General features: G+C 47.0%; 1 protein-coding gene across 1 annotated transcript; it reads right to left on the bottom strand.

Annotated features, from left to right (window-relative positions):
• Positions 1-277: 277 nt before the first annotated feature.
• Positions 278-1,175, bottom strand: LOC125521872 (protein DMP3-like). Its single transcript, XM_048686935.1, has one exon. It carries the CDS (start codon positions 1,136-1,138, stop codon positions 401-403), a length of 738 nt encoding a protein of 245 aa, XP_048542892.1. The 5' UTR covers positions 1,139-1,175; the 3' UTR covers positions 278-400.
• Positions 1,176-23,781: the final 22,606 nt, after the last annotated feature.

Consider the following 23,781-nt stretch of genomic DNA (forward strand, 5'->3'; position numbering starts at 1 on the left):
AGGCTTCATAATTCATGTACGTGTTTGGGTAGACTTTGAGCGAAGTTCAAGAACTACTCCTTTTGTGGGGGGAGGTATATACATGCCTCTTCTCTTTAATTAAAATATAAACATTATAACCACAGCGTTGTACAAAGGGTATCCGTCCACACAAATTGTTTCATTAAATTTGGCATGGATGAATTGAACAATACATAATTTTTTTAAGTAAGCATAGGTAATACTGCTCCCATATACCATGATTAACTGTTAAAAAAGTGATCTAAACATTACAATCTAAAATTTATCTAACTGTTCATAAAGAATGTTCCGAATCTATCCTCAAGGTATAATACTACATAGCATGATTACATTATAATCTAAAATCCATCTAACTGTTCAGAAACAACTGATATTAACATCAAGTGAGCTTTTCACGAGGAGTGGTGTCGCTGTAGCCGATGCCCTTCCTCTTTGTGGGGAAGATCATGAACACAAAACTGGACAGAAACGCGATGCCCAATGGCAGGTTCTTCAGCAGCTCCTCGGTGTTCCTGCCAGCGCCAGGGAAGAAGCAATTCTGCAGCCCCACGTCGCTGAAAGCCACGGTGAGGAACACCAGGGCCGTGAAGACGGCGCGCATGAAGTCGAGTGGCCGGATGCGGAGGCTCCGGAACTCGGCGGGAGTCCACTGCAGCTTCTCCTCTTCGTCCGAGAAGTTGAAGACGTTGAAACCGCGCGGCGTGGCGATGCCGTAGTAGAGCTTCTTGTCACGGCCGAGGACGCTGTCGGTGAAGGAGAAGAGGACGCACGAGATGGTGAGGACGATGACCAGCGCCGCGGTGAGCCACTGGTTGGAGGAGAAGCACTTGCCGTGGTTGGTGAAGGACGGGGACAACGCCTGGTACGCCAGCACCGTACCCGTCGGCAAGAGCTGTGCGAGGTTCGCGGCGCTCGACATGACCTTGTCCGTCGCCGTTGCTACTGGCCTGGGAGCTGCTGCCGGCGCCGTGGTTTGGACGTCGCCGGCATCCTTGGGCGTGGCCGGGGCTGTCGTCACGCCGTTGTTGTGTGGACTTGGAGGCATCTGGATCACTGTGGAAGATGGGGAAGATGAAGCCATGGTGTGGTCGATTAGAGATATCCTAAGCTGTTCCATTCGTGTGGCAACGCAAGCCTTGGTGTGTTATATAGGCGAATCCTCTTAGAATGGGTCCAAAGTTGGCCACGTTGATTTGTCCATGTGGTGTGGCATGCTAGTTGAAGGCTGGAGGCTGCACATGTTGACTTCAACTTTTCTAGGCGTGCTGAGTCGTTTCTACGTGCATTGAAATTTCTAAGTTTTTTTGCATCCCATTTTCTTCCCCACGTACTCGGAACTCTCTCTACATTTTCTTTGGTTAACTTCCGCTAATGGCAACAAAAGGTCGCCGTCTTCTTCCACGAAGGTGAGGAGAAGGAATTAATTAGCCTCAAGATCGGGACATGGTTGATATGATATACTAGCCAGTAGTATGCAGGAGCACTCGATCCAAGAGGTTGCAGTGCCCTAGTAGTATCGGCTCGTAGTAGTAGTAGCCAGTAGTATGGTTGATATGATATGATATAGCCAGTAGTATGATCGGAACATGGCTGGCCTTCCAACGGCCGTGGAGACCTAGCGGAATCTACCTACTTTCCATGCATATCCACCATGGAGACCTGTAGCTAATTAGCCAGGATGACGAAAATTGTCTGATATACAGTGCTCCGTACACACGACGTAGTTTATTTACTGGGAGGGGGCTAAATTACCCAACGATTGTGCATGCACGCACTGGATCTGGGTACACATTGCTGAACTAGCCCATGCCCATGCACGCACGCGCGTACAACAAGGGGCCTTTTCTTCCCACTCTGAATAGGGGTTGAATTTACTTTCATGCCGAATTTCCATGGACGTCGTCGTTGAATTAGTCCTAGCACGCACGTGCTACTACATACAGAAGGTCGCTTTTCATTCCATCCCGTTGGTCACTTTCGGGATGGATGGATTAATAATATTGAGAGGAAGATATATTGACCACAAGCCTCAGATCCAATCGCCCACGTCCATCGCTCTCTTTCTCATGCCCTGTCGTGCCGTTAATTCACGTTTATTTGACGCACGAGCGCGAACGTGCGATAACGAAGAAACACCGTGCCTGCTTACAAACATCCGGATTATTCATTCGCAAAGTGCTTCCCTAAGCCCTTAATTTCTTCTTTGGTAGTATTATTTGTAAATCGAGGGGTTTCTCAATAAAAAATGGGGGCAAACGTCCTTTTTGTCCCACTGTACATGTATATCGAGATTGCAGCTTGCCACCAAGGCATCTTCAATATTACTCCATTCAACCCCGAAAGTGACACACCATGGACCAACGCAATGGAAACAAAAGCGACCTTTGGTACGTATGTACTTCTTTAAGCTCGATATCCTATTTAGAGTGCCAAACAATCCATTGACTTCGATGACTTCGATGGCATAATTCCTAGACATTAGCTAAACCAGCATTGCAAACCCTATTCGGTTGTGGAATTTGAGGAGTTGTATGGACTTGGTTTTCTGTCCACCGAGGGATGACACAACTTCACCCCTTTTGGAGATCGGTGGAGCAAGAGTATGTTTAACCGCAATAAAGTTTGCCTTTCACAATTGTTCTGCCAAAGTATGTTTTATGTGATGTGGAATGCGTGGAAGGAGCGAAACAAACGAATTTTCAACGAAACCACACTTACTATTGTGCTCGACTTAGTTTCCCTTGCAAAGGAAGACGTTGACGAAAGACGGTTAGCTCTCACACTGGATATGAAGTTCACATTTTCCTTTTTCTTTTTTAAATCTTTTTTCCATGTTTCCATATAATATTTTGTACTCCTTTTTGCTATGTCCCTATGTTGAAATGGGCAGAGCACCTGCCTTCCCCACAAATTTGGATTGATTTTGTTTTCTTTTTGTGTGAGTAAATTCAAAAACTTCAGGCTTCAGTAGAGTTTAGATAGACTTCGAGCAAAGTTCATCAATTATTCTTTTTATACAAGATACATACATGACTTTTCTCTTTAATTTTTTTTAGAAAAGGAGGATGACCCCCGGCCTCTGCATCTGGGCGATGCATACGGCCACTTTATTAATTATTAACACAAAACCTTACAAAGCCATACAACAGCAAGAATAAAGTCACCGTCTAAGCAACAACTGTCGCTACCCTATGTTGAAGGGATGCAGATAGTCTGGGCCTAATACCAAACAGACATCGCAGCCAAACCTAAGCATCTAAGACCTGAGGTCCCAACCAGGACGCCTGCCGGGTATGGGGCACCTACCAGTCTGGCGCACTCCTCAACCAGGACGCCTGCCGGGTATGAGGCCGCCGCAGCCACCTGCCACAAATCTATCTTCAGAGTTGTACTGTTGCATGTACCGTGCCAGGTCTCTCTGCCATCGACGCCACCACGACGCCCGACAGCGTCGTCCTCCTGCGCGAGTTCATCCTCCCACAGCGAACTCCGAATCTGCACTGAGCCACGCCGTGAAGATCCGTCGCCATCAGTGTGTAGGATGAAGTACCGCTCCACCAAAGAATCCGTCCTCTGGTCCCTCGATCACGTATGTACCTCCAAAAATGATGCCCCCAAGGGAGGAACGACACCAGAGCGCCGCCGTCATCCGATCATCCGATCTAGGGTTTCCCCCGGAGGTAGCAGAGAGTGGCCTTGAACTTCTCCACCGCGATGCCTTCAAGGAGGGAACGACGCAGATAGCGCCGCCACCGCCGGCCTTAGCAGAAGCCGAAGGCAAGTTTTCACCCAGATCAGTTTGAAAAAATCCAACTCTCGTGCATGGGCCGCCGTCACCACCAGCACCACCAGGCAGACCCTGGAGTACCGGCAGATCAGCGATCCACCGGCACCACCGCATCCAGATCGCCGGCCACGCTGGGCCGCCGCCATCCCCCACGCCGTCCGGGTCAGAGACGGAGCTGCCGACCGCGCACAGGGACCGCCGCCGCCTGCATACGCCGGAGCGCCGCCGAGATCCCAGCGCTCGCCACCGCTTGCCGACGCCAACCGCCGCCCGAGCACTGGCACCACCGTGGAGCCATCAGATCGGGGAGGGAGACGTCGCGCGCCGACCACCCTCGCGGACCCCGCCGCACGCCCGAGCGCCGGCGCCACCGCGGCGCCATCAGATAGGGAGGAGGAGGAGCCCGCGCCTCGCCGCCCCACGCAGACCACGCCGCCGCCATCGCCGTAGTGCCACCAAAGGGGAGCCCCGCAGATCCGCCGGCGACCCGACATGCCGCCGAGCCGAGTGCCGCCGCGAGGGCCGGCTGTCCCGCGCCGCCCAGGAGCCTCGCGAGGAGGGAGGGAGCCCCGCCGTCGCCGACGCACGCGCGGGCTTTGCCCGGCAGCGTCCCCTGGCGGCGGCGAGGGAGAAGGAAGGCGAAGGAAGGGAGCAGCGGCGGCGATCTAGGGTTCCGCCCGGGCCGCTCGCGGGAGCGGCACGGGGGACGGGGCACCTACTTTTCTCTTTAATTAAAAGATAAATATTACAAGCGCGGCGAACAAGGGCATGTGCCCACACAAATGGTTTCATTAAATTTTGCATGAATAAATTAAACAGCACACAAGTATATTTCCCAAAAAGTTGTAATCATAAGAAATACTAGCCTAGTACTATTAGTTCCACTTGCTAAATAAGATTCACAAATAAGGAGAATGGCGGACCTGCGCCCCTCCCGCGCCACGACCACGCCGCCGACGCCGGCTGCGCCTCCCTGCTCGGACCTGGGCTTCGCCTCCTGGTTCATGCCCCTTCCTCCACCGCCTGTCGGTGGCCCTGCTGGCGCCCCTGGCCGTCTCGCGCTGCAGCTGTGCTCGACAGCCCCAACCTCGTCAGATCCAATCCCGCCGGCAGGCCGGGGTGGTTCGACCTCTTCCGTGGAGTTCGTCCCCGTCTCGCAGACGATCGCGACGTCGTCGTGCCAGGCAAGGCCAGGTCCGGGGCGTGCCGTTCCTGCTGCTGCGGTCTCGAGCATTCAAGATCTAGGTGGCGGCCATAACTGCGAGGATGCGTGGCAGCTGGCCTCCTCACCCCCAGCTCCTGCCGTGCCTTCAATGCCAGTGGCGAGGACGGGCGCGGGGCGCGATGCCGATGTGACCGGCGGCTGGCAGCTCGTCGTGTCAACCAAAGGCCCGCGCCGCCCGGCTTTGGCCGCCCCGGCCCCTGCATTCAAGCTGGCGCCCATCCCTCGATGGCTCCTTGGCCGCTGCTGCCGATGCCTACACCGGGGTCACCGTGCTGAGCTGTGCAGGGATCCCATCCGCTGCTCCCGCTGCCTTCAAAATGGGCACAAGTCACGTGGTTGCAGCAACAACTGGAAGCCATTAAGCTCCCTCGACGGCCCTGCTGTGCCTCCTCCTCCGCTCCCCCGCCCTGTATCGTCTACTGCTTGTCAAGAGGTGCCGCCTCGTCCTGGTCGGGGCTGGGAGATCCCTTGCCCGCCTCCCCTGTTGCAGCTTCACGCCGGCCCAGCCACGATGCCACGCCGTGGTGACCCCGAGGTGCCACGCCTTGGCGACCCTGCGCTCAGGCCGGAGGAGGACTTCGTGGTTGTCCCGGCGACGCCGGAGATGCAGGCCGAGGAAGCCATCCTCTCCACCAACTGTGCCGTCGCATGGCTCGATGGGGCGCGGCAGGACATTCCCTGCCAGCAGGTGGCTGCTGAGCTCGCCACAGAGCTGGGCGCAAGACTGGCCGACGTCGAGGTGGTCAAGCACTACCCCGAGCAGTTCCTTGTTCGCTTCGTGTACCAACACCACTGCGCCGACGCCGTGTCCCGCGGCCACCTTCGGGGCACCGGCCACCGCATCTACGTGCGAGAGTGGAGGCTCGAGGCTCATGCAGACAACGAAGACCAGCTCCATCATGTTCGCCTCTGCTTGGAAGGTGTCCCTCTCCACGGCTGGAACAACTACATAGCCACCTTCACTGGTAGAAAAAGGGCCTATAGTCCCGGTTCGTAAGGGCCTTTAGTCTCGGTTCCGGAACCGGGACTAAAGTGTCGGTACTAATACCTCCCCCCTTTAGTCCCGGTTCAATCCAGAACCGGGACTAAAGGCCCTCCACGTGGGCAGTGCGCAGAGCCCAGTCAGGAGACCCTTTGGTCCCGGTTGGAGGCACCAACCGGGACCAATAGGCATCCATGCGTCAGCATTTCTGTGGCTGGGGTTTTTGTTTTTTTTGAAGGGGGGGGGGGTTGGGGGTTTTGGGGGGTTAATTTAGGTGTTTCATATATTGTGTTAGCTAGCTATAATTAATAGAGAGAAGTGTCCTCTCTTATGTTCGTGCTTGGTCGACGCTACGTACTATACATACGTATAGAGAGGACTAGACACGCTGGCTAGCTAGTAAGCAAACGAAGGAAACAGAAGATCGTCATGAACATATATGCATACAGAGAGAAGTGATATCGACCACCTCTCCTTCTCCGAGAGATTGGTCGAACAACAAGTTCTCGTATATCTATCTGACACTACCGGCTACATATATACAATAATTATCTGTTACAAATATAATCATACGGACTCAGGGTCCACATAGAATTCTCCGTCTTCAGGGATCACGTGGTCAAGAAAGAATGCTGCCAATTCCTCTTGAATTTCTCGCATGCGAGCTGGTGCTAGGAGTTCATCCCGCTTCCGAAACATCTAATTTGAAGAAGGGGGTCAATACATATATATATGAATGAATGAAACTCAACACAAATGATGGTAATAAAATAAAATTGTGAATGTTGTTATTTACGTACTTCATATTGTTCGTTAGAGTACCCGCCCCGCTCACAGGTCGTGTGGCGGATGGACTCGCAGATGTAGTATCCACAGAAATCATTCCCTTGTTCCTGCCACAACCACTTTACAAGAAATAGAGGTCAATCAAACTAATAAGCAAGAATGCTAAATGGTATTGATGAAACTAGCGCTTGAATCACTAGGAGATGCGCGGAACATGCTACTATAGTACTTACTTTCGGGTGTCTAAATTCCAGCTCCTTCGGCAGTCCCGGAACTGTTTTGGTGAATTTTCTCCAAACCCTGCCGGACAAAGAAAACAATTACTTGATATCAGGAAATGAACAAAGTTGCTGATATGGTGGATAATGATCGATTTAACTTACTTCTGGAGTATTTGAGTCATGTCTGCATAGTCCTGGGGATCTTTTCGTTTAGAGTCTAAAACGGTTACTACTCCCTACTCAAGCTTAATCTCTAGGAGAATATAGTGGAAACTGCACACACATGCATAACTCATCAATTACATTACTATAACCTTGACTAATATATAAGGGAAACCGAATACGCACAAGACAGTAACACTCACCTGAAGTTATAAGGAAAGAGTATTATATCTTTGTTTTGATTTATTACGAACGGTCGTAGCAAGTTGGCCTCGGTAGCTGCGGCATGAAGTTTAACCTCAGTTGCATCTATGAGATATGTGTTAATGAACCTAATATCACCGACTTGTATTTTCTTCAATTCGGCGATCTTCAATCTGCATAATATAGTGAGGATGATTATAAATACATGCAATGAAAGAGCTAAGCTATATAGAGAAACTTAATGACAGAAGTAGTACTACTTACAGACAGTAGCAGGCGACCGTTGTTTTATCGAGGGCCAATTGATTGAAAAACTGATAGAACTCCTCAAATGGAACAGGCAACAGATCAATTCCAATGAGGTCATGCTCCTTTTTAACTTTCACATACAAAGTACTCCTCCCCCCAGAGTCTCTGCAGATTTTCAAGTACCAATCATGCAATCTTCGCATCATCGTTGATAGAGATCTTTCATCTTTGACGAGAGGCTTCCCGTACTCGTATCTTTGTATCTGCACGTCCATGGGTTCATAATGTACTTCGTCGGGCAGGTAATCTGCAAGATTGCTATAACCGGGCACCATCCTCGGATCATTAGCGACGTTGTGGCTAGGCACCTTGAGCGGGGGGCACGATTGCTTCACTTGATCGCCGAGCTGGGCAATTTGTTTCCCAGCTCGTCGTTCTTTCAGCCTTTGATCACTGACAGTACTTCCCGACCGCTCCGCTTCGGCAAATTCCTTTCCAATAATGCGGTCATAGTTTCGTTTCGGCGGATCAGACTTCGGTGGTTTTGTCAGGGCAGCCAGAGTGTGCTTCACTTTCACCCGATCTACCTTCTCCTCCGGAGGTGGATGTTTCTTTGCTTTCACCCCTTCAAAGAATTTCTTCACTTCTTCTCGCGCGATCTCGGTGTTCTCCTCCTGGGTCCTCTCGTATGGTAACTTCTCTGGAGTCTTCAGAGAAGGCCGAATCTATATGTCCTCCCGCCTCTGGTTGTACTGCTAGACGCCGACCGAGCAGACGTAGCGGTTGTCTTCTTTACTTGCTTAAGAGGCGGAGGAGAAGGACTACGACGCGCCGGAGCAGCTGGAGCGGCGGCAGGTCTATTCCGCCCTTGCTGACGAGGCGGAGAAGGAGGAGGCTGGCTTCTCGGGTGCGTCGGCGCAGGCGGAGAAGGAGGCGGAGTGCCGCCACACGCCGGAGATGGAGCCAGCCGAGGGCCCTGATCGTCACTCGCCGGAGGAGGAGGCGGTGGAGGCGGAGTGCCCTAACTCGCCGGAGGAGGAGGAGGAGGCGGTGGCGTCCAGTTCGGAAGGTTGATGAGCTCCTTCCGCCATAGGCATGGAGTCTTCAGAGCAGACCCCAGCCGAGTCTCCCCTTCATCGGTAGGATGGTCAAGCTGGAGGTCCTCAAATCCCTCCGTTATCTCATCCACCATCACCCTAGCATATCCTTCTGGAATTGGCCGGCAGTGAAAAGTTGCGCCGGGTTCAGTAGGATAAACAGAGCCAACAGCCGCCTTGACCTTCAAATTCATCCATTGCGTCATAAGGTGGCAATTTTGAGACTCCGTTATAGCATCCACGGGATAGCTGGCAGGAGCCGTCAAGGCATGCTCCGGCTGAAACAGCTCGGTGGAAGCCACGCTGCTTCTGCGCTGAGATGGCGGGGTAGCTTCGGGGGAGGCTTCGGCAGTACGTTTGCTGCGATTTGCTTCTCGTTCCTCTATCGCGTCTACCCTTGCTTGCAGCGCCTGCATTTGGGTCTGCTGCACTTTTTTCCTCCTCTCATGGGATTTGTAACCTCCTGCGTCCGGAAACCCAACCTTCCACGGAATGGAGCCTGGCGTGCCTCGTGTCCGTCCAGGGTGCTCAGGATTCCCGAGGGCCATTGTGAGCTCGTCGTTCTCTCTGTCTGGAAAGAACGTCCCTTCCTGCGCTGCTTCGATATACTGCTTAAGCTTACTAACTGGTATGTCCATTTGATCGTTCGTCCAAATGCACTTCCCTATTACAGGGTCCAGGGTTCCGCCAGCCCCGAAGAACCAAGTCCGGCAACAGTCTGGCCAGTTAATTGTCTCTGGTTCGATCCCTTTATGAACCAGATCATTCTCAGTCTTGGACCGCTTAGGCCGGGCTACGAGGTAGCCACCTGACCCCGTGCGATGGTGAAGCTTCTTCTTCGCAGCATTTTGCTTGTTTGTCGCCGACATCTTCTGACTCTTTTCCGATGTCTTGTGGGCCACAAATGCGGGCCAGTGATCTCTGATCTTCTCATATCTGCCCTTGAATTCTGGTGTCTCATTATTTTCGACAAACTTATTCAGCTCTTTCTTCCACCTCCTGAATAGTTCTGCCATCCTCTTCAGAGCAAAAGACTTGATTAATTTCTCTTTAACTAGGTTCTCTGGATTATCCTCAGGCGGTAGGGTGAAATTTGACTTCAGCTCAGTCCAAAGATCATTTTTCTGCATATCATTGACATAAGAGACCTCAGGGTCTTCTGTAGCCGGCTTAAACCATTGCTGGATGCTTATCGGGATCTTGTCCCTAACCAGAACCCCGCACTGACCAACAAATGCGCTCTTTGTCCGGAGGGGTTCAATAGGTTGGCCGTCGGGCACGATTGCTATGATCTCAAACTTTTCATCCGAGCTCAACTTTTTCTGCGGGCCTCGTCTCTTTACCGAAGTTGTGCTCGATCCGGAGGGCTAGAAAAAAGAATAAAGACTTAATTAATATGTGTACATACCAAAACAATGAATGCATCAATCAGCTAGTCAGCATAGGCTTAACTAATATATATATACCTGGCCGGACTCGGTTTGGTCACCGGAGCCGTCATCACGGTCTCCTTCTTGCACCGGCATTGGGTCACCGGAGCCGTCCTCATGTTCTTCTTCTTGCACCGGCATTAGGTCACTGTAGCCAGCTTGTTCACCCTCTCCTTCCAGACCATCGGTTTCGTTGAGAAACAACGAGATGGCATCACTTCCTTCTACGATTATGTCCCTCAACAACGCTTCTTTTGTTGCTTCGTCTAGGGCGGTGTCCATAGTTTCTAAAAATATTTACAACATGGCAATTATTATTCAAACATGACAGATGGATATATTAGTGCCAAACGTAGAAGATCTCCTCTATTCTTTCTTCTCCTCTTTTTTTTCTTCTTCCTCTTCTTTTTTTATCCTCTTCTTCCTCTCATGTTCGATAGGATCGCCGAGGGGTCGGGAGGTTGCCTAGTGTTAAGGGATTCAACAAAACCATGTCTTCATCATTAGGCAAAAGTAACATGTGCATGATGGTACGAAGCTCTTCAAAGTTGTTCTGGAACGGAGTCCCGGATAGGATAATTCGCTTTTTGGTACAAAGTTTAGCAAGAGCCTTCCGAATATCTCTATTTGGAAGGCCTTTGCTGAATTCGTACCAAAAGGCGGATTATTCTATCCGGGACTCCATTCCAGAACAACTTTGCAGAACTTCGTACCAACATGCACTGGTTACTTCCGGCTAATGTTGAAGGCATGGATTTCTTCAATACTTTGACACTAGGAAACCTCTCTCTACTTCCGGCTAATAAGAAGAAGAAGAAGAAGAAGAAGAAGAAGAAGAAGAAGAAGTAGAAGAAGAAGAAGAAGAAGAAGAAGAAAAGAAGAAAAAAAAAGAGGAGAAGAAGAAAGGAATAGTGGAGAAGAAGAGAAAATAGAATATATTTTTCTTCTTTTTTCTTCTTCTTATTTATTTCTCCTCTTCTTTTCGGTAGAGGAAACCCTAAATAGCTAGCAAGTATCGTGGGTGTGAGATACATGTGGCCTTCGGTGTCAGACACTACATCCACGTCCCACAAGTGACGTTGGCGTCGAAGCCCGCGCCACTTTTGGGATGTGGGTGTAGTGTCCGACACCGACGGTACATGTATCTCACACCGACGATATTTTCTATTTAGGGTTTCTCCTCTACCGCTCCTCGACCTCTCGACGACCCTCGTTCCCGATAAAATAAAGAGGAAGAAGAAGAAGAAAAAAGAAGAGAAGAAAGAATAGAGGAGAAGACTTCCTCTTCTTCCTCTCCTCTTCTTCTCCCTCTTCTTCCCCTTCTTCCTCGCCTCTCTCATGAATGTCCGGCGTTCTCGACCCCCCCCCCACGTGTCGAAGAAGAAAAAGAAGAAAAAAAAAAGAGGAGAAGAAGAAAGGAATAGAGGAGAAAAGAGAAAATAGAATATATATTCTATTTTTCTCTTCTTCTCCTCTATTCCTTTCTTCTTCTCCTCTTCTTTTTCTTCTTTTTTCTTCTTTTTATTTATTTCTCCTCTTCTTTTCGGTAGAGGAAACCCTAAATAGCTAGCAAGTATCGTGGGTGTGAGATACATGTGGCCTTCGGTGTCGGACACTACATCCACGTCCCACAAGTGACGTGGGCGTCGAAGCCCGTGCCACTTGTGGGATGTGGGTGTAGTGTCCGACACCGACGGTACATGTATCTCACACTGATGATACTTTCTATTTAGGGTTTCTCCTCTACCGCTCCTCGACCTCTCGACGACCCTCGTTCCCGATAAAATAAAGAGGAAGAAGAAGAAGAAAAAAGAAGAGAAGAAAGAATAGAGGAGAAGACTTCCTCTTCTTCCTCTCCTCTTCTTCTCCCTCTTCTTCCCCTTCTTCCTCGCCTCTCTCATGAATGTCCGGCGTTCTCGACCCCCCCCCACCCTCAACCCCTAGGCGACCGTCGACCCCTCCCGATAAAAAAAAGATGAAGAAGAAGAAAAAAAAGAGGAGAAGAAAGAATAGAGGAGAAGCTCCTCTATTCTTTCTTCTCCTCTTTTTTTTCTTCTTCCTCTTCTTTTTTATCCTCTTCTTCCTCTCATGTTCGACGACCCTCGACCCCGATAACATTTTTTTCTCCGAGATAGTTAGTGTTCCCGAGTGAACCGGAGGGGGACATTGGTCATATCGGATTCGTCATATTTTCTACGAATGTTCTATATACATACATCCATCGATATCATTCCATACATACATATACATCTACATTATATATGAACAAAAAAATATCAAAATTCATCATACATACATGTACAGTATATATGAACAAAAATTATAAACTTTCTCCCCAACTCATACATACATACATACATCTACATCATATCAATATTTTGCAAATTAAGGAGCAGGGAAGGAAGGAAGGGGGGAGGATGGGGCGGTAGCTACCTCTCCCGGAGGGATCGGGGAGGAGACGCGGGCGGCCGGCATCGGGGGCGACGACGACGAGGACGGGCTCGGGGTCGGCGAGGGCGAGGGCGACGGCAGGGCGCGCTCGGTGGTGGCGGACGGGCTCGGGAGCGCAGGGGGTGCTCGGGGGCGGCGGATGGGCTCGGTGGCGCAGGGGGTGCTCGGGGGCGGTGGACGGGCGGCCGGCGACGACGGCGAGGCAGGGCGCGCTCGGGGGCGGGGCAAGGGCAACGGCGGCGACAGCGAGGCGAGCAGAGGGGCAGCCTGGCGGCGACGTCGGGGCGGGATCGAAGAAACTGAACCAAATTTTTCACAAGTGTGGCTTATATAGACGGAGCATTGGTCCCGGTTGGTGGCACAAACCGGGACTAATGCCCCCTTTAGTCCCGGTTGGTGCCACGAACCGGGACCAAAGGCCAATTTTCAGCAGCCCAAAGGGCGGGAAGCGGCGGCCTTTGGTCCCGGTTGGTGGAACCAACCGGGACTAAAGGGGGGCATAGGTCATGGTTGGTGCCACGAACCGGGACCAATGCCCCATTTAGTCCCGGTTGGTGCCACCAACCGGGACCGATGGCCTTTGCTGCCCCGAGCCCAAAAGTTTAGTCCCACATCGCTAGCTGAAGGGCGCCGGCACTGGTTTATAAGCGCTGGTGTGCCTACCCGTTCGAGCTCCTCTCTAATGCAGGCTTTCGGGCCTAAACTTGCTACTACCTGTGGGCCTATTGGGCCTTCTGCGGGCCTGAATCCTGGCCCATGTAGGGTTTCTAGTCGTATTCAGGCCGTGGAGGCCCAGTAGGAGGCATTTTTTTGGTTTTTTCTTTTTTATTTCTATATTTTTTTGGTTTTTCATTTTTTTTATTTCTACTTAAAACTAAATACTTACAGTTTTTTAGTGATTTCTTTTTTCTTTTAGGTCACAAAAATTATAAACTTTCTGTTAGTGCCATTACTTTTAAATTTTAAATAGTTTAAATTTGAATTTTTAAAAATTTGTATGAATCACTAGTTTATGAATAACTTTACTATAAAAATAGATTTTTTTCTATTTATTTTTTATTTCTACTTACAACTAAATACTTACAGTTTTTTAGTGATTTCTTTTTGCTTTGGGGTCACAAAAATTATAAACTTTCTGTTAGTGCCATTAGTTTTAAATTTTAAATAGTTTAAATTTGAATTTTTAAAAATTTGTGTGAATCACTAGTTTATGAATAACTTTACTATAAAATTAGAAATTTTTTCTTCTTTGCTATTTATTTTTTATTTATACTTACAATTAAATACTTATAGTTTGATTTTAGGTCACAAAAATTATATTCTTTTTGCTATTGAAGAATATTATAGTTTTATTTTAGTTGATCATAACATAATATTTTAATTGATTGTTTTTATTTTCATAAAAGTTTTGTAGTTTATTCTGTTTGCTATTAATTCATTCTTTGAGCTAAATGACTCTGAAATTGGAAAGCATTTCAAAATGAACTCTGAAAAGGTTGAAAGTTGGCATGGTATCATCATTTCACCCACATAGCATGTTCCAAAAAGTAGAGAGGGTTACGACAAAAACTTGATGCACTTCGTGTACAAAATGGACAATCACTTTCGAAGTATCAAAGTTTCAAACCATAAGACATGAAAGCATTTCAAATGAACTCTGAAAAAGTTGAAAGTTGGGATGGTATCATAATTTCACCCACATAGCATGTGCATGTACAAAACGGACAATGGTAGCATGTTCGTCTGTTACAAATTTGGCATGGTATCATCATAATAGTTGCGGGAGAAAGTCTTCACTTTTTCTTCGCTTGTGTCATTTGCTTATTGCGCCGTAACCATGGATAATCTTCATTGTTTATCAGGATGCTTGGGTCCGCCTTGACATTGAAGGGAGGAATTTCATGAAACTTTTCATAATGTTCAGACATGTCTGTCTTGCCGTCCACTCCCAGGATGTCCCTTTTTCCTGAAAGAACTATGTGGCGCTTTGGCTCATTGTATGATGTATTCGCTTCCTTATCTTTTCTTTTTCTCGGTTTGGTAGACATGTCCTTCACATAGATAACCTGTGCCACATCATTGGCTAGGACGAACGGTTCGTCATTGTACCCAAGATTTTTCAGATCCATTGTTGTCATTCCGTACTGTGGGTCTACCTGTACCCCGCCGCCTAACAGATTGACCCATTTGCACTTAAACAAAGGGACCTTAAAATCAGGTCCGTAGTCAAGTTCCCATATGTCCACTATGTAACCATAATATGTGTCCTTTCCGCTCTCGGTTGCTGCATCAAAGCGGACACCGCTGTTTTGGTTGGTGCTCTTTTGATCTTGGGCGATCGTGTAAAATGTATTCCCATTTATCTCGTATCCTTTGTAAGTCAATACAGTCAAAGATGGTCCCCTGCACAACAAGTACAACTCATCACAAACAGTATTGTCACCTCTGAGACGTGTTTCCAACCAACTGCTGAAAGTCCTGATGTGTTCACATGTAATCCAGTCGTCGCACTACTCCGGGTGTTTGGAGCGCAGACTGTTCTTGTGTTCATCGACATACGGGGTCACCAAGGTAGAGTTCTGTAGAACTGTGTAGTGTGCTTGAGACCAAGAATATCCGTCCCTGCATATTATTGAGTCTCTTCCAAGAGTGCCTTTTCCAGTCAGTCTCCCCTCATACCGCGATTTAGGGAGACCTATCTTGTTAAGGCCAGGAATGAAGTCAACACAAAACCCGATAACATCCTCTGTTTGATGGCCCATGGAGATGCTTCCTTCTGGCCTAGCGCGGTTACGGACATATTTCTTTAGGACTCCCATGAACCTCTCAAAGGGGAACATATTGTGTAGAAATACGGGCCCCAGGATGACAATCTCGTCGACTAGATGAACTAGGACATGCGTCATGATATTGAAGAAGGATGGTGGGAACACCAGCTCGAAACTGACAAGACAATGCGCCACATCACTCCTTAGCCTTGGTACGATTTCTGGATCGATCACCTTTTGAGAGATTGCATTGAGGAATGCACATAGCTTCACAATGGCTAATCGGACGTTTTCTGGTAGAAGCCCCCTCAATGCAACCGGAAGCAGTTGCGTCATAATCACGTGGCAGTCATGAGACTTTAGGTTCTGAAACTTTTTCTCTGGCATATTTATTATTCCCTTTATATTCGACGAGAAGCCAGTCGTGACCTTCATACTGAGCAGACATTCAAAGAAGATTTCTTTCTCTTCTTTCGTAAGAGCGTAGCTGGCAGGACCTTTATACTGCTTCGGAGGCATGCCGTCTTTTTCGTGCAAACGTTGCAGGTCCTCTCGTGCCTCAGGTGTATCTTTTGTCTTCCCATACACGCCCAAGAAGCCTAGCAGGTTCACGCAAAGGTTCTTCGTCACGTGCATCATGTCGATTGAGGAGCGGACCTCTAGGTCTTTCCAGTATGGTAGGTCCCAAAATATAGATTTCTTCTTCCACATGGGTGCGTGTCCCTCAGCGTCATTCGGAACAGCTAGTCCACCGGGACCCTTTCCAAAGATTACGTAGTGTAAATCATTGACCATAGCAAGCACGTGATCACCGGTGCGCATGGCGGGCTTCTTCCGGTGATCTGCCTCACCTTTGAAATGCTTGCCTTTCTTTCGACATTGATGGTTGGTCGGAAGAAATCGACGATGGCCCAGGTACACATTCTTCCTGCATTTGTCCAGGTATATACTTTCAGTGTCATCTAAACAGTGCGTGCATGCGTGGTATCCTTTGTTTGTCTGTCCTGCAAGGTTACTAAGAGCGGGCCAATCGTTGATGGTCACGAACAGCAACGCCTTAAGGTTAAATTCCTCCTGTCTGTGCTCATCCCACGTACGTACACCGTTTCCATTCCACAGCTGTAGAAGTTCTTCAACTAATGGCCTTAGGTACACATCAATTTCGTTGTCGGGTTGCTTAGGGCCTTGGATGAGAACTGGCATCATAATGAACTTCCGCTTCATGCACATCCAAGGAGGAAGGTTATACATACATAGAGTCACGGGCCAGGTGCTGTGATTGCTGCTCTGCTCCCCGAAAGGATTAATGCCATCCGCGCTTAAAGCAAACCATACATTCCTTGGGTCCTTTGCAAACTCATCCCAGTACTTTCTCTCGATTTTTCTCCACTGCGACCCGTCAGTGGGTGCTCTCAACTTCCCATCTTTCTTTCGGTTCTCACTGTGCCATCGCATCAACTTGGCATGCTCTTCGTTTCTGAACAGACGTTTCAACCGTGGTATTATAGGAGCATACCACATCACCTTCGCAGGAACCCTCTTCCTGAGGGGCTCGCCGTCAACATCACCAGGGTCATCTCGTCTGATCTTATACCGCAACGCACCGCATACCGGGCATGCGTTCAGATCCTTGTATGCACCGCGGTAGAGGATGCAGTCATTAGGGCATGCATGTATCTTCTCCACCTCCAATCCTAGAGGGCATACGACCTTCTTTGCTGCGTATGTACTGTCGGGCAATTCGTTATCCTTTGGAAGCTTCTTCTTCAATATTTTCAGTAGCTTCTCAAATCCTTTGTCAGCCACAGCATTCTCTGCCTTCCACTGCAGCAATTCCAGTACGGTACCGAGCTTTGTGTTGCCATCTTCGCAATTGGGGTATAACCCTTTTTTGTGATCCTCTAACATGCGATCGAACTTCAGCTTCTCCTTTTGACTAATGCATTGCGTCCTTGCATCGACAATGACCCGGCGGAGATCATCATCATCGGGCACATCGTCTGGTTCCTCTTGATCTTCAGCAGCTTCACCCGTGGCAGCATCATTGGGCACATCGTCTGGTTCCTCTTGATCTTCACCAGCTCCCCCCGTTGTAGCATCACCGTATACAGGGGGCACATAGTTGTCATCGTACTCTTCTTCTTCGCCGTCTTCCATCATAACCCCTATTTCTCCGTGCCTCGTCCAAACATTATAGTGTGGCATGAAACCCTTGTAAAGCAGGTCGGAGTGAAGGATTTTCCGGTTAGAGTAAGACCTCGTATTCCCACCTTCAGTGCATGGACAACACATAAAACCATTCGACTTGTTTGCCTCAGCCGCATCGAGAAACTCATGCACGCCCTTAATGTACTCGCGGGTGTGTCTGTCACCGTACATCCATTGCTGGTTCATCTGCGTGCATTATATATAATTAAGTGTCCAAATTAATAGAAGTTCATCATCACATTAAAACCAAAGTGAATACATAGTTCTCATCTAACAACATATAGCTCTCCAGAGCATCTAATTAATTAAACCATACATTGAAACTATGTAAAACATTTCAATGCGAAAACAAATGCGATCATAATCGCAACCAAGGTAACAATTGATCCAACGGCATAATGATACCAAGCCTCGGTATGAATGGCATATTTTCTAATCTTTCTAATCTTCAAGCGCATTGCATCCATCTTGATCTTGTGATCATCGACGACATCCGCAACATGCAACTCCAGTATCATCTTCTCCTCCTCATTTTTTTATTTTTTCCTTCAACAAATTGTTTTCTTCTTCAACTAAATTTAACCTCTCGACAATAGGGTCGGTTGGCATTTCCGATTCACATACATCCTAGATAAATAAAATCTATGTCATGTTGGTCGGCATAATTTTCATAAACAATAACCAATAGTTATAAAGATAATATACATACCAAATCCGAATCATAGACAGGACGAGGGCCGACGGGGGCGGATACCAAAACCATCGCACTATATAAGATGCAATAATAAATGTAAGAAAATGATACAAGTATCTATCTAAACATACTAGTAAGAATATTTTTCCTTTCAGAAAGAAGATAAGAACAAGAGGCTCACCACGGTGGTGTCGGTGATGAGATCGGCGCGGGTCATCGACGGCGGTGAAGACGGGGACGGGGCGTGACGGACCGCTAAATCTAGACAAATCTCGAGGAAAATGGAGCTTGGAGGTCGAGCTTCGAGAGGAGAAAGCTTAAGTAGTGTGACTCGGGCATTCCATCGAACACCTCATGTGCATAGGAGGTGAGCTAGAGCACCACAAAGCCCTCTCCCCCTCGGCCAGAAAAAACAGAGCACTGAGCTCTGCTCTTGCGCGAGGGGGTATATATAGGCACCTCATTGGTCCCGGTTGATGACAGGAACCGGGACTAAAGGGAAGCCTTTGGTCCCGGTTCAAGCCACCAACCGGGACCAATGGTGGTGGGCCAGGAGCGAGGCCCATTGGTCCCGGTTCGTCCCACTAACCGGGACCAAAAGGTCCAGACGAACCGGGACCAATGCCCCACGTGGCCCGGACGGCCCCCTGGACTCACCAACCGGGACCAATGCCCACATTGGTCCCGGTTCTAGACTGAACCGGGACTAATGGGCTGAGCCGACCTGGACCATAGCCCTGTTTTCTACTAGGAATATGATTAACTAGAACTTTAATTTATCATGAACTTAGTACCTGATAGTATTTTGCATGTCCATGTTGTTGTAGATAGATGGACCGTGTTGTTGTTCCGTTGAATTTTAATGCGTTCCTAGAGAAAGCTAAGTTGAAAGATGATGGTAGCAATTACACGGACTGGTCTGTAACTTTAGGATTATCCTCATTGTTGCACAGAAGAATTACTTCCTGGAAGCACTGCTAGGTGACAAACCTGCTGCAGGAGCAACGTCAGATGTTGTGAACACCTGGAAGAGCAAAGCTGATGACTACTCGATAGTTCAATGTGCCATATTTTACGGCTTAGAACCGGGACTTCAACGACGTTTTGAACGTCATGGAGCATATGAGATGTTCCAGGAGTTGAATTTAATATTTCAAGCAAATGCCCGAATTGAGAGATATGAAGTCTCCAATAAGTTCTACAACTGCAAAATGGAGAAGGATAGTTCTGTCAGTGAACATATACTCAGAATGTCTGGGTACCACAACCACTTGACTCAGTTGGGAGTTAATCATCCTGATGATAGTGCCATTGACAGAGTTCTTCAATCACTGCCACCAAGCTACAAGAGCTTCATGTTGAACTATAATATGCAAGGGATGGATAAGACGATTCCCGAGCTCTTCGCAATGCTAAAGGCTACGGAGGTAAAAATCAAGAAGGAGCATCAAGTGTTGATGGTCAACAAGACCACCAGTTTCAAGAAAAAGGGTAAAGGGAAGAAGGGGAACTTCAAGAAGAATAGCAAGCAAGTTGCTGCTCAAGTGAACAAGCCCAAGTATTGACCTAAGCCTGAGACTGAGTGCTTCTACTGCAAAGGGACTGGTCACTGGAAGCGGAACTGCCCCAAGTATTTGGCAGAGAAGAAGGATGGCAAAGTGAAAGGTATATTTGATATACATGTTCATAGTAGCGCCTGGGTATTTGATACTGGTTCCGTTGCTAATATTTGCAACTCGAAACAGGGGCTATGGATTAAGCAAAGATTGGCTAAGTACGAGGTGAGAATGTGTGTGGGAAATGGCTCCAAAGTTGATGTGATCACCGTCGGCATGCTACCTCTACATCTACCTTCGGGATTAGTTTTAGACCTAAATAATTGTTATTTGGTGCCAGCGTTGAGCATGAACATTATGTCTGGATCTTGGTTGATGTGAGATGGTTATTCATTTAAATCAGAGAATGATGGTTGTTCTATTTATATGAATAATATCTTTTATGGTCATGCACCTTTGATTAGTGGTCTGTTTTTACTAAATCTTGATAGTAGTGATACACATATTCATAGCATTGAAACCAAAAGATATAAGTTTAATAATGATAGTGCAACTTATTTGTGGCACTGCCATTTAGGTCATATTGGTGTAAAGCACATGAAGAAACTCCATGCCGATGGGCTTTTGGAATCACTTGACTATGACTAAGACTCCGTTCTCCGGAACAATGGAGCGAGCAACAGACTTGTTGGAAATAATAAATAATGATGTATGCGGTCCGATGAGTGTTGATGCTCGCGGTGGGTATCGTTATTTTCTTACCTTCACAGATGACTTGAGCAGATATGGGTATATCTACTCAATGAAACATAAGTCTGAAACATTTGAAAAGTTGAAAGAATTTCAGAGTGAAGTGGAAAATCATCATAATAAGAAAATTAGGTTTCTACGATCTGATCGTGGAGGCAAATATTTGAGTTATGAGTTTTGTATTCATTTGAAACAATGCGGAATAGTTTCGCAACTCACGCCACCTGGAACACCATAGCGTAATGGTGTGTCCGAACGTCGTAACCGCACTTTATTAGATAATGGTGCGATCTATGATGTCTCTCACTGATTTACTGCTATCGTTTTGTGCTTATGCCTTAGAGACTGTTGCATTCATGTTAAATAGGGCACCATAAAAATCCGTTGAGACGACACATATGAATTGTGGTTTGGCAAGAAACCCAAGTTGTCGTTTCTTAAAGTTTGGGGTTGCGATGCTTATGTGAAAAAGCTTCAACCTGATAAGCTCGAACCCAAATCGGAGAAATGTGTCTTCATAGGATACCCAAAGGAAACAGCTTGGTACACCTTCTATCATAGATCCGAAGGCAAGATATTCGTTGCTAAGAATGGATCCTTTCTAGATAAGGAGTTTCTCTCGAAAGAAGTGAGTGGGAGGATAGTAGAACCTGACGAGGTAATTGTATCTACTCCCTTATTGGAAAGTAGTTCATCATAGAAATCAGTTCCAGTGATTCCTACACCAGTAAGTGAGGAAGCTAATGATGATGATCATGAAACTTCTGATCAAGTTACTACCGAACCTCGTAGGTCAACCAGAGTAAGATCTGCACCAGAGTGGTACAGTAATCCTGTTCTAGAAGTCATGTTACTTGACCATGAAGAACCTATGAACTATGAGGAAGCGATGATGAGCCCAGATTCCGCAAAATGGCTTGAGGCGATGAAATCTGAGATGGGATCCATGTATGAGAACAAAGTGTGGACTTTGGTTGACTTGCCCGATTATCGGCAAGCAATAAAGAATAAATGGATCTTCAAGAAGAAGACTGACGCTGATGGTAATGTTACTGTCTACAAAGCTCGACTTCTTGCAAAATATTTTTGACAAGTTCAAGGAGTTGACTACGATGAGACCTTCTCACCCATAGAGATGCTTAAGTCTGCCCGAATCATGTTAGCAATTGCCGCATTCTATGATTATGAAATTTGGCAAATGGATGTCAAAAATGCATTCCTTAATGGATATCTTAAAGAAGAGTTGTATATGATGCAACCAGAAGGTTTTGTCAATCCAAAAGGTGCTAACAAAGTGTGCAAGCTCTAGCGATCCATTTATGGACAGGTGCAAGCCTCTCGGAGTTGGAACATATGCTTTGATAGTGTGATCAAAGCATATGGTTTTATACAGACTTTTGGAGAAGCCAGTATTTACAAGAAAGTGAGTGGGAGCTCTGTAGAATTTCTGATATTATATGTAGATGACATATTGTTGATCAGAAATGATACTGAATTTCTAAATAGCATAAAAGGATACTTGAATAAGAATTTTTCAATGAAAGACCTTGGTGAAGCTGCTTATATATTAGGCATCAAGATCTATAGAGATAGATCAAGACGCTTAATTGGACTTTCACAAAGCACATACCTTGATAAAGTTTTGAAGAAGTTCAAAATGGATCAAGCAAAGAAAGGGTTCTTGCCTGTGCTACAAGGTGTGAAGTTGAGCCAAACTCAATGCCCGGCCACTGCAGAAGATAGAGAGAAAATGAAAGTCATTCCCTATGCTTCAGCCATAGGTTCTATCATGTATGCAATGCTGTGTACCAGACCTGATGTGTGCCTTGCTATTAGTTTAGCAGGGAGGTTCCAAAGTAATCCAGCAGTGGATCACTGGATAGAGGTGAAGAACATCCTGAAATACCTGAAAAGGACTAAGGATATGTTTCTCATTTATGGACCTGACAAAGAGCTGGTCGTAAACGGTTACGTCGATCCAAGCTTTGACACTGATCCGGATGACTCTAAGTCACAAACCAGATATGTATTTTAATTAAATGGTGGAGATGTCAGTTGGTGCAGTTCCAAGCAGAGCGTCGTGGTGGGATCTACATGTGAAGTGGAGTACATAGCTGCTTCGGAAGCCGTAAATGAAGGAGTCTGGATGACTGAGTTCATATCCGATCTAGGTGCCATACCTAGTGCATCGGGTCCAATGAAAATCTTTTGTGACAATACTGGTGCAATTTCCTTGGCAAAGGAATCAGATTTCACAAGAGAACCAAGAACATCAAGAGACGCTTCAATTCCATCTGCGATCAAGTCAAGGAGGGAGACATAGTGATTTGCAAGATACATATGGATCTGAATGTTGCAGACCCGTTGACTAAGCATCTCTCACGAGCAAAACATGATCAGCACCAAGACTCCATGGGTGTTAGAATCATCACAATGTAATATAGATTATTGACTCTAGTGCAAGTGGGAGACTGAAGGAAATATGCCCTAGAGGCAATAATAAAGTTGTTATTTATATTTCCTTATATCATGATAAATGTTTATTATTCATGCTATAATTGTACTAACCGGAAACTTAGTACATGTGTCAATACATAGACAAACAGAGTGTCACTAGTATGCCTCTACTTGACTAGCTCGTTAATCAAAGATGGTTAAGTTTCCTAGCCATGTACAAAGAGTTATCATTTGATGAATGGGATCACATCATTAGAGAATGATGTGATTGACTTGACCCATCTGTTTTGACCCATCCGTTAGCTTAGCACTGATCGTTTAGTTTACTGCTATTGCTTTCTTCATACTTATACATGTTCCTATGACTATGAGATTATGCAACTCCCGAATACCGAGGAACACTTAGTGTGCTATCAAACGTCACAACGTAACTGGGTGACTATAAAGATGCTCTACAGGTGTCTCCGATGGTGTTTGTTGAGTTGGCATAGATCGAGATTAGGATTTGTCACTCCGTGTATCGGAGAGGTATCTTGGGCCCTCTCGTAAGCCAATGATACGTTCTCGTGTATCTACTTTTCCAAACACTTTTGCCCTTGTTTTGGACTCTAACTTGCATGATTTGAATGGAACTAACCCGGACTGACGTTTTCAGCAGAATTACCATGGTGTTATTTATGTGCAGAAACAAAAGTTCTCGGAATGACCTGAAACTTCACGGAAATCTTCGGAA

The sequence above is a fragment of the Triticum urartu genome, chromosome 7 (assembly GCF_003073215.2).
Source record: "Triticum urartu cultivar G1812 chromosome 7, Tu2.1, whole genome shotgun sequence".
Taxonomy (NCBI): domain Eukaryota; kingdom Viridiplantae; phylum Streptophyta; class Magnoliopsida; order Poales; family Poaceae; genus Triticum; species Triticum urartu.

Coding starts and splice junctions, on each gene's coding strand:
- LOC125521872 (XM_048686935.1), bottom strand. CDS start 1,138: ATGGAACAGCTTAGGATATCTCTAATCGACCACACCATGGCTTCATCT.